The sequence below is a fragment of the Notolepis coatsorum genome (assembly GCF_963971535.1).
Source record: "Notolepis coatsorum genome assembly, chromosome: 19".
In the NCBI taxonomy this organism is placed as follows: domain Eukaryota; kingdom Metazoa; phylum Chordata; class Actinopteri; order Aulopiformes; family Paralepididae; genus Notolepis; species Notolepis coatsorum.
In genome coordinates this window covers 31,850,552-31,864,282 of record NC_140183.1, presented here as the reverse complement: position 1 = coordinate 31,864,282, position 13,731 = coordinate 31,850,552, and the positions used below count along the sequence as shown (strand labels likewise).

At 42.1% G+C, this 13,731-nt stretch overlaps 1 protein-coding gene across 3 annotated transcripts; it reads right to left on the bottom strand.

The window, feature by feature from the left end:
* Positions 1 to 560: 560 nt before the first annotated feature.
* LOC311246378 (protein JTB-like) lies at positions 561 to 13,151 on the bottom strand. Of its 3 annotated transcripts, XM_084336539.1 has the most exons (6): positions 13,026 to 13,151; positions 12,675 to 12,760; positions 12,526 to 12,563; positions 12,083 to 12,153; positions 9,006 to 9,085; positions 561 to 895 (listed from the first exon to the last, which is right to left on the bottom strand). In XM_084336539.1, the coding sequence occupies exons 2-6, from the start codon at positions 12,731 to 12,733 to the stop codon at positions 739 to 741; spliced, it is 405 nt and encodes a 134-aa protein (XP_084192665.1). In that variant the 5' UTR covers positions 12,734 to 12,760; positions 13,026 to 13,151; the 3' UTR covers positions 561 to 738. The 3 variants fall into 3 exon arrangements, 1 of the variants encoding a protein (XP_084192665.1); XR_014620802.1 differs by lacking the exons at positions 12,083 to 12,153; positions 12,526 to 12,563 and adding an exon at positions 7,656 to 7,832; XR_014620803.1 differs by lacking the exons at positions 12,083 to 12,153; positions 12,526 to 12,563.
* Positions 13,152 to 13,731: the final 580 nt, after the last annotated feature.

The following is a 13,731-nucleotide window of genomic DNA, read 5'->3' as shown; positions in this document are numbered from 1 at the left end:
CTTAACAGGTATGAAAAACCACTCAAGTCCATGTTTTGAATAATCACCATAATTACTGATGTATTCTATATAGTTTGGAGTGTGAATGTTCACCAGGAAGTAGACTATTATATTATCTATTATATTTAAAGGATAATTCTGCTCATCTTCAACCTAGACAGTATTTGTTATATTGTCTTGCATCATTCTAATTGGGCTACTGCTGAACAAGTTTTGTTTTTAAATGGCAATACCATCAAAATAAAGAAGTTCAATTTTATTTCCATGGCCTGGGAAATTCAATCAATATTTGTGAACATGAGTTACTCTATACCAAAGCTAGAAATCAGAGTCAGACTCAAACTTGCGATGGCATGACTCATCAGGTATAAAGTCTGGAGCTGCATGATGCATTGCTTTAAAACCTCCATGCTTGCTCTTTTCTAAACAAATAAACACATTTCTCATTTCTAAAACTCAGCTTTCAAATCATGAATACGCTTTAAAGAAGCAACAACAAAAAAAACACATAGGTAAAGAGGTGTTGGATGAGAACATACATGTAGTCTCTAGGACAAAAATAACCAGAAATATCCTTTAATTATATAAACACCCAAACACTCACATTTACAGCCTGTGATATCTTGAAGTCTCACTCATCTGAAAATCTAGAAAATGTATCTCCAATGGTTCTTCATCTGAATAAATAGAATCTCTAATAGAGTCCCATCTAATGGTATCTGAAGCCAGAAGAGCGGTTCATATGGACTCAATTTGCCTGCGGACTCTTTCTGTGGCCTGACGGTCCAGGGTCCCATGCCGTCTGATGACCACCAGCACAAAGACCACCGTCAGACTCATCACGACGCCCTGGAACTTCCAGAAGACCTTGTCCTCCGTCTCATAGGAACGGCAGCTGGAAACAAGACAGAAAGAGTGAGGAGGAAACCAGACAGAAAGAGTGAGGAGGAAACCAGACAGAAAGAGACTTAAGAGAGGAGGAAACCAGACAGAAAGAGTGAATGAATGAATGAATGAATGAAAACTTTATTAACAGATTGCAGAATGGGTACAGTGCAGTACAGCTCAATACATACAATTGTTAAGGGGATGCAGACCAGAGAAAGACTTTCGTCTTGTTTACACCAGGGTCCCCCATTTCCAATTCATCGTAACATATATGACATACATGACATACAGATAGACAGTACTGCTACATCTATACATTTATGACATACCAGATTTGCAATTACAGTACTGTATTTGTGATACAAAAAGAGTCCAGAAAGAAAAGAGTATATACATTAGGCGTAGAAACTGTACATTGGATTGGGTAGGTGGGGGTGGGACTGTACATTGGAGGTGGTTGGGGGGGGGGGGGGGGGGGGGGTAGGAGTGGGGGGGGGGGGGGGTTGGGTAGGAGTGGGGGGGGGGGGGTTGGGTAGGAGGGGTGGGTGGGGACTGTACATTGGAGGTGGTTGGGTGGGTGGGGGGGGGGGGGGGGGGTAGGAGGGGTGGGTGGGGGACACTGTACAACTGTACAAACAACACTGTACATTGGATTATTGACGAGACCATACTTGGTAATTTACTGTACATTGGCGGGGGTTGTGTTCGGACATTTACAGGGGCCAGTTTCGAGTTGCAGTCTCCCTTAGGTGTTTTTTGAGAGTGTTTTTGAAAGTGGGTAGTGATTCACATTCCTTTACAGCTTTGGGTAGGGCGTTCCACATTGATGTGGCATAATTGCGAAACGTGTTTAGTCCCTTGTTTGAGCCGAATCTGGGTTTAACATGATTTGTGGAGCTCCCTCTGGTGTTGTGATCGTGGTATTCACTGACCTTTGGGAAGTATTTAGTCATGTACATGGGTACCTTGGTCGTGTAGTGTATCTTGTAGACCAGGCCCATTGCAAGTTGCTGTACTCTGTCGTCTACTCTAAGCCATCCTAGGTTGTCAAAGTGGGCAGGGGTGAGGTGGGTTCTAGGAGTAAGGTCAAGCAGTAGTCTGACCAGTTTGTTTTGAGATGTTTGTAATTTTGTTTTTAGCGCCTTTGAGGTGCTTTGGTACCATGAGGTGCAAGCATAGTCGTAGTACCCTTGAATGAGTGCTCCTGCTAGAGTCTTCAGGGTATTCTTGTTTACCAGTGAGGAGATCCGGTACAAGAAACGAGTTCGTTGGTTGACTTTTTTTATTACATTGGATGCCATTTTGTCACAGGAAAGATTTGCCTCTAGGATGGAACCCAGGTAGGTAATATCTTCTTTCCTTGTGACAATATTGTCACCCACTGTAACTGAGAAGCCGTCGGTCTTGCTGAGTTTGTTATTTGAACCGAAGAGAATGGACTCTGTTTTGCCCATGTGTAATGATAGTTTGTTATCAGCGAGCCATATGCAGATTTTGCTTAGTTCTGAGCTGAGGGTTTTTTCAACCTGTAATTTGTTCTTGTCAGAGACCAGCAGGGCTGAGTCGTCCGCAAACAGGAACAAGTTGCAGTCACAAGCTGACGACATGTCATTTGCATAAATTAGGAACAGTAGCGGACCTAGTATGCTTCCTTGTGGAACACCACAGTTTACTGTGAGGGGGGGGGATAGGGTACCGTTTACCTCCACCATCTGCTCTCTCCCCTCCAGGTAGGATTGCATCCAGCTCACTGATAGACTATCAAAACCAATTGCTTTTAGCTTGTCAATCAGAATGGTGTGATTGACAGTGTCGAAGGCCTTTTGTAGGTCCAGCATGACCATGCCGCAGTATTTGCCCGCGTCCACCTCTTGTTTGATGTGGTCGTTTAAATAGAGAAGGCATGTGTCAGTGGAGTGGGATGTTCTGAAGCCAGATTGGAATTCGTAGATTAGATTTTTTTCCGCAAGGTATTTTTCGACCTGTTCGTATACAATTTTTTCCATGACTTTCGAGATGGAGGTAAGGATAGAAACAGGGCGGTAGTTGCCTGGGTCTAATTTACTGCCTTTTTTGTGCAGAGGGGTCACTCTCGCAATTTTGAAGTCCTTGGGGACGTGTCCCTGTTTTATAGAGAGGTTTATTATGTGTGTGATGACTGGGGTGATGGCGGCTGCTGAGTCTCTGAGGAATTTGGAGGGGATGTTGTCATGGCCAGTGGCCTTGTTAGGTTGGAGGGCGCTCAGTTTTTTGAGTACCTCATCTGTTGTTACCATTTCCAGTTTGAAGTCGTCTTTGTGGACCCCTAGGTTTTTGTAGTAAGCTACTATGTGTTCTACCCCATAATGCCCTGAGTGGGAGGGTAGTTTGTTTACCAGTGTTGTGGCTATGTTTGTGAAGAAACTATTTAAGTAATTGGCTACATCCAGCTTTTCTGTGATGAGCGTGTTGTCCGTCTTTATGTTTATGTTTGAGGAGGTGAGGAGGAAGTGAGGAGGAAACCATACAGAAAGAGACTTACGAGAGGAGGAAACCAGACAGAAAGAGTGAGGACTGGAGGAAACCAGACAGAGAGTGAGGAGGAAACCATACAGAAAGAGTGAGGACTGGAGGAAACCAGACAGAAAGAGTGAGGAGGAAACCAGACAGAAAGAGACTTAAAAGAGGAGGAAACCAGACAGAAAGAGTGAGGAGGAAACCAGACAGAAAGAGTGAGGACTGGAGGAAACCAGACAGAAAGAGTGAGGAGGAAACAAGACAGAAAGAGACTTAAGAGAGGAGGAAACAAGACAGAAAGAGTGAGGAGGAAACCAGACAGAAAGAGTGAGGAGGAAACAAGACAAAGAGTGAGGAGGAAACCAGACAGAAAGAGTGAGGAGGAAACCAGACAGAAAGAGTGAGGAGGAAACAAGACAGAAAGAATGAGGAGGAAACAAGACAGAAAGAGTGAGGAGGAAACAAGACAGAAAGGGTGAGGAGGAAACCAGACAGAAAGAGTGAGGAGGAAACCAGACAGAAAGAGTGAGGAGGAAACCAGACAGAAAGAGTGAGGAGGAAACAAGACAGAAAGAGTGAGGAGGAAACCAGACAGAAAGAGTGAGGAGGAAACCAGACAGAAAGAGTGAGGAGGAAACCAGACAGAAAGAGAGGAGGAAACAAGACAGAAAGAGTGAGGATGAAACAAGACAGAAAGAGTGAGGAGGAAACCAGACAGAAAGAGTGAGGAGGAAACCAGACAGAAAGAGTGAGGAGGAAACAAGACATAAAGAGTGAAGAGGAAACCAGACAGAAAGAGTGAGGAGGAAACCAGACAGAAAGAGAGGAGGAAACAAGACATAAAGAGTGAGGAGGAAACAAGACAGAAAGAGTGAGGAGGAAACCAGACAGAAAGAGTGAGGAGGAAACCAGACAGAAAGAGTGAGGAGGAAACAAGACAGAAAGAGTGAGGAGGAAACAAGACAGAAAGAGTGAGGAGGAAACAAGACAGAAAGAGTGAGGAGGAAACAAGACGGAAAGAGTGAGGAGGAAACAAGACAGAAAGAGTGAGGAGGAAACAAGACAGAAAGAGAGGAGGAAACAAGACAGAAAGAGTGAGGAGGAAACAAGACAGAAAGAGTGAGGAGGAAACAAGACAGAAAGAGTGAGGAGGAAACAAGACAGAAAGAGTGAGGAGGAAACCAGACAGAAAGAGTGAGGAGGAAACCAGACGGAAAGAGTGAGGAGGAAACCAGACGGAAAGAGTGAGGAGGAAACAAGATGGAAAGAGTGAGGAGGAAACAAGACAGAAAGAGTGAGGAGGAAACCAGACAGAAAGAGTGAGGAGGAAACCAGACAGAAAGAGTGAGGAGGAAACCAGACAGAAAGAGTGAGGAGGAAACAAGACAGAAAGAGTGAGGAGGAAACCAGACAGAAAGAGAGGAGGAAACCAGACAGAAAGAGAGGAGGAAACCAGACAGAAAGAGTGAGGAGGAAACAAGACAGAAAGAGTGAGGAGGAAACCAGACAGAAAGAGTGAGGAGGAAACAAGACAGAAAGAGTGAGGAGGAAACCAGACAGAAAGAGTGAGGAGGAAACCAGACAGAAAGAGAGGAGGAAACCAGACAGAAAGAGTGAGGAGGAAACAAGATGGAAAGAGTGAGGAGGAAACAAGACAGGAAGAGTGAGGAGGAAACAAGACAGAAAGAGTGAGGAGGAAACCAGACAGAAAGAGAGGAGGAAACCAGACAGAAAGAGTGAGGAGGAAACAAGACAGAAAGAGTGAGGAGGAAACCAGACAGAAAGAGAGGAGGAAACCAGACAGAAAGAGTGAGGAGGAAACCAGACAGAAAGAGTGAGGAGGAAACCAGACAGAAAGAGAGGAGGAAACCAGACAGAAAGAGTGAGGAGGAAACAAGACAGAAAGAGTGAGGAGGAAACAAGACAGAAAGAGTGAGGAGGAAACCAGACAGAAAGAGTGAGGAGGAAACCAGACAGAAAGAGTGAGGAGGAAACCAGACAGAAAGAGTGAGGAGGAAACAAGACAGAAAGAGTGAGGAGGAAACCAGACAGAAAGAGTGAGGAGGAAACCAGACAGAAAGAGTGAGGAGGAAACCAGACAGAAAGAGAGGAGGAAACAAGACAGAAAGAGTGAGGAGGAAACAAGACAGAAAGAGTGAGGAGGAAACCAGACAGAAAGAGTGAGGAGGAAACCAGACAGAAAGAGTGAGGAGGAAACAAGACGGAAAGAGTGAGGAGGAAACAAGACAGAAAGAGTGAGGAGGAAACAAGACAGAAAGAGAGGAGGAAACAAGACAGAAAGAGTGAGGAGGAAACAAGACAGAAAGAGTGAGGAGGAAACAAGACAGAAAGAGTGAGGAGGAAACAAGACAGAAAGAGTGAGGAGGAAACCAGACAGAAAGAGTGAGGAGGAAACCAGACGGAAAGAGTGAGGAGGAAACAAGATGGAAAGAGTGAGGAGGAAACAAGACAGAAAGAGTGAGGAGGAAACCAGACAGAAAGAGTGAGGAGGAAACAAGATGGAAAGAGTGAGGAGGAAACAAGACAGAAAGAGTGAGGAGGAAACCAGACAGAAAGAGTGAGGAGGAAACCAGACAGAAAGAGTGAGGAGGAAACAAGACAGAAAGAGTGAGGAGGAAACGAGACAGAAAGAGTGAGGAGGAAACAAGACAGAAAGAGTGAGGAGGAAACCAGACAGAAAGAGTGAAGAGGAAACCAGACAGAAAGAGAGGAGGAAACCAGACAGAAAGAGTGAGGAGGAAACCAGACAGAAAGAGAGGAGGAAACCAGACAGAAAGAGTGAGGAGGAAACCAGACAGAAAGAGTGAGGAGGAAACAAGACAGAAAGAGTGAGGAGGAAACCAGACAGAAAGAGAGGAGGAAACCAGACAGAAAGAGAGGAGGAAACCAGACAGAAAGAGTGAGGAGGAAACAAGACAGAAAGAGTGAGGAGGAAACCAGACAGAAAGAGTGAGGAGGAAACAAGACAGAAAGAGTGAGGAGGAAACCAGACAGAAAGAGTGAGGAGGAAACAAGACAGAAAGAGAGGAGGAAACCAGACAGAAAGAGAGGAGGAAACAAGACAGAAAGAGAGGAGGAAACAAGACAGAAAGAGTGAGGAGGAAACCAGACAGAAAGAGTGAGGAGGAAACAAGATGGAAAGAGTGAGGAGGAAACAAGACAGGAAGAGTGAGGAGGAAACAAGACAGAAAGAGTGAGGAGGAAACCAGACAGAAAGAGAGGAGGAAACCAGACAGAAAGAGTGAGGAGGAAACCAGACAGAAAGAGTGAGGAGGAAACCAGACAGAAAGAGTGAGGAGGAAACAAGACAGAAAGAGTGAGGAGGAAACAAGACAGGAAGAGCGAGGAGGAAACAAGATGGAAAGAGTGAGGAGGAAACCAGACAGAAAGAGTGAGGAGGAAACCAGACAGAAAGAGTGAGGAGGAAACCAGACAGAAAGAGTGAGGGGGAAACCAGACAGAAAGAGTGAGGAGGAAACAAGACAGAAAGAGTGAGGAGGAGAGGATGAACTTCAGAGATGACGAGTAGGCACAAATATGACATGCACAAATGCAATCAAGCACTACACTTGAATATAAAAAATACATTAAAACAAACAAACACAAAGTCAACAGTGCACCTCCTGCATTGATCTTTCCCTATCTGAGTGACTAAGCCATTTCTTCAGGGCCTGTTTGAAGATTCTTTCTGACTCAATACTTTTTCTGGACACTGGCAGTTTATTCCACTCACTAGCTGCTGAGTACTGGAAGGTATTTTCACCATTGAGCTCTTGAATTTGCACAGTTTAATGTCAGTTAAACTGCCCCTGGTCGTCACATATGTGTGGGTGTCCCTAAAGCACATAAAATAGTTGGACAAGTATGAGGGGACCCTATTGAACATGATTTTATGGGTAAGGCCCAACTTAATTTGTATAACCCGCTCTTCTACTGGGAGCCAGTTAAGTTGGTTAAATATGGCTACATCCAGATTCCAGGTGCGTGCGGGTAGGAAGCTTCATTACTACTCTAACCATTTTATTTTTGATTCCCTGGGGTGCACTACTATACCAGTAGGGGGCAGAATAGTAAAAATGGCTCTGAATCAGGGCACCTGATAACATCCTCAGGGTTGAGTATCCAACATCTCAGATTTACGAGCCAGGAATGTGGCTTTATGGCTTATTTAGTGAGGGCTTTCAAGGCCATAGCCTCCCTTGTGAGATGTTTGTCTAGAGTGCATCCTAAATAAACTACTGAATCCTTACCTGCAATGACTGACTCTCCTACTTGAAACTTCAACCCTGGGGACTTTCGCAGCTTAACTTTGGATCCAAAATATATGGCCTCAGTTTTCCCAAGGTGGAGAGACAGCTTGTTATCGGCCAGCCAGGTTCCCACACTCTGAAGCTCCTTACTTAGAGTCTTCTCTACCTCTCCTAGGTCTTTGTGAGACACAAGATCAGGGGTATAAGATATAAGAAAACCACTTAATTAATGACTATATCAAACTGTAGAGCTTCATGGGGTACAATATAAGAAGACCACTTTATTAATGACTAACTGTAAGGCCTCATGGGGTACAATATAAGATATAAGAAACCACTTTATTAATGACTATAGAAGACTAACTGTAGAGCTTCATGGGGTACAATACAAGATATAAGAAAACAACTTTATAAAAGACTATAGAAGACTAACTTTACCAGCTACATCAGTTACATGCATGCTGTGTTGTTGCAGAGCTACATGGATACACTTCTCTAAGGTGATTTCATATTTTGAGAGCAGTCAGAGCTTATCAAAAAAACAAAACAAAAAAAAGCAACCTATATCAGTGATATTTTCTGACTCATTACTCTGCTAGAGCTAGAGCTTTAGATTGCCTTGTTGTCTGCATTCTATTTCATTCCCTCACTCCCCCTCAGGTGGACCAGGGTGAGACCACCTCAAACAGGACCAGGGTGAGACCATCTCTAACAGGAGCAGGGTGAGACCACCTCAAATAGGACCAGGGTGAGACCACCTCAAACAGGTGGACCAGGGTGTGGTTGTTTGGTGCAGACATGAGTTTGATTACTGTATCCGCTGTCAAGTCCTGTATATCATACAAGATCCTCATCCTTCAAATCCCTCCATGCCATGTCCCCCTATACCTATCTGACCGCCTCCACCCCTCCACCCCCTCCCAGAAGCTGGGATCCTCAGACACGGATCTGCTCTCCATCCTGGACACACACCTAGTAACGTTTGGGGACAGAGCCCCCACCGTCTAGATCTCTCTCCCGGCTGAGATCCGCTCCGTTATATCCTTGGACTCCATCAAGACGGCCCTGAAACCCCATCTGTTCACTAGAAGTCCCTCTGTCCTTCATTGTTATTATTATTTCTTCTGCTTATGTTTTATGTGTCTTTCTGTTGCTTTGTAAAGCATCCTTGGGTTTCATGAAAGGCGCTATATAAATCCAAGCTATTATTATTATTCACACTGACCCAAGTGAACCGCACGCACCACAGGGGTAAACGCTCCAGGGTTCGATTTAACCGGACTAAGCAAGGCAGGTCTGAATGCACCCTAATAATTTCTTTAGATCAAAGATACTGTACAGTGTACATACCTCTTATATTCAACTTTGTTGGACAGCGAACAGTTGACCTCCTCGATGTATCCAGTTGAGTGACACGGTGACCATGATTTCTGATGGTTACAATAAAAAAAACGTAGACAATAGATCAAACGCTTGTTGTGTTTTACAGGCCTATACTTTTACTTAGGCTTTCCCGTCTGTGGATATATTGTATTTTGGGGTTCAATGTTTTTGACATGTGAGTTCCAAGTCATTCTTGCCATGTTGCAAAAGTCAAGACCCTTCTTTTTTTCACAATATTTTAACAGTACTGAAATTTGTGGTAGTTATTCTCTGCCGATTTACTACTGCTATTGGCTTCTATTGTATCTAAAATGTGTCTCAAACACCACATAAATTGAAGAAAGTCACTACATCTGACTAAAATGTCATGCTATCATTTTAATCACCGTTTTCTGAAAGTTCTCTCAGAAAGAATTCCTCTTCTTCCTTTTAGACACCGTATTAAGGCACAATAGAGCCTTTTCAGAAAAAATCAATTAAAAACGTTACCGGAAAATTAATGCACCTCGAATGTGACTTACATGTACATGGGTTTATGTGGTGTTCTGATTCTGACATCTTTTCAGAATCAATGGTAGTGTGATAAAGATGTTCAGTAATGACGTGGAACCAACTATAGTATAGAGATAATAGTTCATGAAGACACTTCTTAATGTAAATGTAGTTAGATAATAGTTCATGAAGACACTTCTTAATGTAAATGTAGTTAGATAATAGTTCATGAAGACACTTCTTAATGTAAATGTAGTTAAGATAATAGTTCATGAAGACACTTCTTAACTCTTTCTCTGCCACGCTGGGATATGACTATGTGCTGCCACGTATTAAACCAATGGAGTCGCTCACCTTGTTTGCAGGGCTATAACTATATATATATATATATTATAGCTATGGATGCAATACTATGGCCCATTTGACATCGAGTATCTATCGTTCAAGATGTGAAAAAGGAAGAATTTTTCCATCCATACATTCCCGTTTTATACCGTGGTGAATATAAGTATGGTTTTAGAGTGGTTTAGGGTCATTCCTGGGAGGCTAGTAATAGACCGCGACGCATATTATACTTAATCCATTGGCATTTCGTCCCTATACACGCTACAATAAAAAATTCAAATGCATATGATCTGTATATTATGTTCCATCATGAATGCATGAAAGGGGGGGGGGGGTCGTTTCTGATTAATTGATTGTCAATAACGGCATTTGTTAGTACAACAGCATACGCTTATATATATATATAATTATATATATATATATATTTTTTTTTTAATAAACAAATTTAGCTTTTGTTGCTGGTTGATTCTCCTCAGCTTCTCTCTGGTACTATAAGAGAAGATAAATATAACACTTTTAAAACCCTTTGTTTATCTTTAGATCACACATTTAAAAATAACTGTTCATCTCACTTCAATCATTTTTATTGCAGATGCAGAACATGGTATTTTCTCAAGCAGACAGATGTAAACACTGTAATCTGTGTTGCATGTACCTGACAAACTGAACTGTTTGTATTACAGTTAGTAACAGTTTCGATTTTCATTTAAAGATAACGAGAGAGAGAGAGAGAGAGATAGAGAGAGGCTATGCTCGGAGCATTTTAGTAACGTTACATTTTCAACAAGATTGCTGCTATTTAAACACTTCATGGAAACGGGGTAACGTTAACCTTATGTCAACTGTATGACCTTGACATAACGTTTAAACGTTAACGTTACTCCGTTTCCATGCAGTAATTATAAAAGGTGGCCAGCTAAGCTAAGGGAGCTAACGGCTAGCAGTAGCTAACGTTAGCCGATAGCTGCCTGTAACGTTACTAACAACGAATCAGCTGTTGATATTATGCGCCATCAGTAGACAACGTATCATGTATTAAACTAGAGTTAATGGTTTAATGCTTCAGTCACAGTGACGTTGAAAGAGCAGCTGTCACGAACCTCTATCATTTCTTTATGGACATCCGCGTTGGCACTGCTCTGTAACACTGCTTGCAAATAGCATTGGGGCATCTTTAGCTCATCCTTCGTTGTTTACTTCAAACCCGAAGTACCTCCAAACAGTACTTCTGCTGTTTTCTTTATCCACAAGCACAAGTTGCGGAGGCTCTGCATTTGCCATCTTCAGCTAAAATGTTTGTTTACAAACTGAAGACGGCTCTGTGAGGGGGAGGGCTGGACTCGGAGGAGGCGGAGGGGCAAGCGTGCTCTGAACAGCGTGTCAACAACTTGCGGTAGAACACTCGCCAGCTGGTACCGATACTGCAGAAAGTATCGGTATTTCGGGAAATTAGTATCGAAACCATTTTAAATATTCAGTATCGATATGTATCGATACTTCGATATTTTTGACAACACTATTGCCATCTGGTAGATCATATGTCCATTTGGGCCACGACATAACCCACCACAGCATAATGAATCGTGGGTCCCGAAAACGATTCAATGCGATCGGGTAGCCCTCAGTCCAGGCTACTAGAAAAGTCTGCCCGGAGAAATTTCATCGACGCACAGCCACATACACAGAGTCTCAAAGGGAATGAAACATCGGCCGCATACCACCAGGTGGCGGTATTGGACTTTTGTGATCTCAGACTCATTCCCTATAGTTACACAGGCTCCCTGGATGGATAACGATTGGAAATAGCGAATAAAAGAAATAACGGTCAAATAACAAGCATACTCGTTGTTGGCGTCCAACGATTGGCGGCCAATAACGAGTATACTCGTCGTTGGCGGGGAATGAGTTAATGTAAATGTAGTTAGATAATAGTTCATGAAGACACTTCTTAATGTAAATGTAGTTAGATAATAGTTCATGAAGACACTTCTTCATTTAAATGTAGTTAGATAAGACTTCATGTAAATGTGAAGCCTTGTCAAAACCAGATATCTGACAGCTCTGTAGGACAGGCCAGGATGCTAGAAGGAATAGCTTGATGCTTAAACAAAAAAGAGGAATGGTTTCAAAACCATTCCATGAGAATCACTGGCTGTGGTAAAATGACAATAACATGAATAAATAAAAACGAATTCCTTGATTCATACCATCTGAAATGGACTGCAATGTGTACAATATTTCACAACGGTAAAGTCCTCCTCTCGCCAGCAGGGTAGGGTTGTAGTGATATGAGAATGTGAAATGGTCATAGGAACTCTACAAGACATATAACTGATATTGTTGCTTTTCAACCTTAACCTAACATTACATCCCTTACAAAATGGCATCATGGCATTACCATAATTTTTGGTCACTACTATGATGATGGTATGATGGAAATATCATTATATTCCCACCAGTATCTTGGTTTAAATTAAATTATACCATCATATTATACAAAAGTGGCACTGGTCAATTATATACAATGGCTGGTAACATGGTAAAACTGAAAAGACCATGATGCTTTTTCCTAAGGGAACTATAATGAGACATGATATTATGCTTTTCAAACCTAACCTACAGCATTACATTCAAGCAATGACAAGTCTACCTGTTGCATGGCTCCCCAGCAGAGCAGCACAATACACACTACAGCAAAGACAAGACACCTGTAACTGTTAATGGTCAACTCATTCATCCACTGATTTAGCCAAATACATATGAATGGAGAGGTAACGTTCTTATCTAGGTAATACTTGCCTGACTGGTAGACCAACAACAAGGAATGTACAGAGCGGGAATGTTGGGAAACAGCGCATCCTGCTGGCCAGGAAACACACTACAACCTGAGCAACACAAAGTCATGGTTTCATTCCAAGCTAAACTTTTCCCGAGTACTTTTTCAATGAAAACAACATGTGACTGCTCATTTCTTTATTATAACGCGTGGCCATCACAGTCATCACATTGAGTTTCTATGAGTTCCATTTTCATGTTCAAACTGAGGCTGAGCTCATGTTTCCTACAGCAATACATAGCCTACTGTAAACAAACCAGGAAATTAGAAGTAAATATAAATAATGTAACGGCCGGGAGATTACTTAAACTTACCAAAATGTATACTTGTCAATGAATGCTGTTGTTCGTTCAATAGATAACATTAAACGCGGTATAATCAAGTATGGTCGCAAATTCAGTGTTAAATTATTCCAGGTAGACCTGACGTCACGGTGTCTTGTTCTGCTTCCCGTTGGGATCAGCTGATGACTGACTTACTGCAGGTAGCAGAGCCCTGAATTACCTGTTTGGCTTTTGGTTGTTGTGGTTTTAGTTTTTCAAATGATCAACACAATGTATGAAAAAGAGTATTATCTAATTATTATCTAATTATTATTAAATCGTTTATGAATGTAAAACTGCACACACAAAAAATATATATATAATGTATGATACTTTATTATGTACATTTGCCAAAGTAAAACGAGTCTATGAGCCAGTAGGGTTGGTCGGTACCATCGAGGGGACTAATGCTCGTAGTGATGTTTGTATACATTAGAGATAGAAAATATGTGATAGCCTTGTGGTAGCTTTGTGTTTTATCACTCTATTTAGAACAATAAACATACTATATAGATAATTATTAATATGTATAATTGTTATATTGTAGAAATGTGTGCATTGAAATGTCTGTAAAGTCTCGACGGCATTGAAAATGAGGGTGACCTCAATTGTATTTGAGAATAAATAAAGGTTGATGATGATGATTTCTGAAAAGTGACCAATAGTTGAGAGCCAATAGGGATATTTTCATGCAAAA

Excerpts from the sequence above, each read along its gene's own strand:
- LOC311246378 (XM_084336539.1), bottom strand. The coding sequence starts at position 12,733 with ATGCGCTGTTTCCCAACATTCCCGCTCTGTACATTCCTTGTTGTTGGT. Across the intron at positions 12,564-12,674 it reads GTTGTTGGTCTACCAGTCAG|TGTGTATTGTGCTGCTCTGC; the intron begins GCAAGTATTACC and ends TCTTTGCTGTAG. Across the intron at positions 12,154-12,525 it reads GCTGGGGAGCCATGCAACAG|CCCTACCCTGCTGGCGAGAG; the intron begins GTAGACTTGTCA and ends ATATCACTACAA.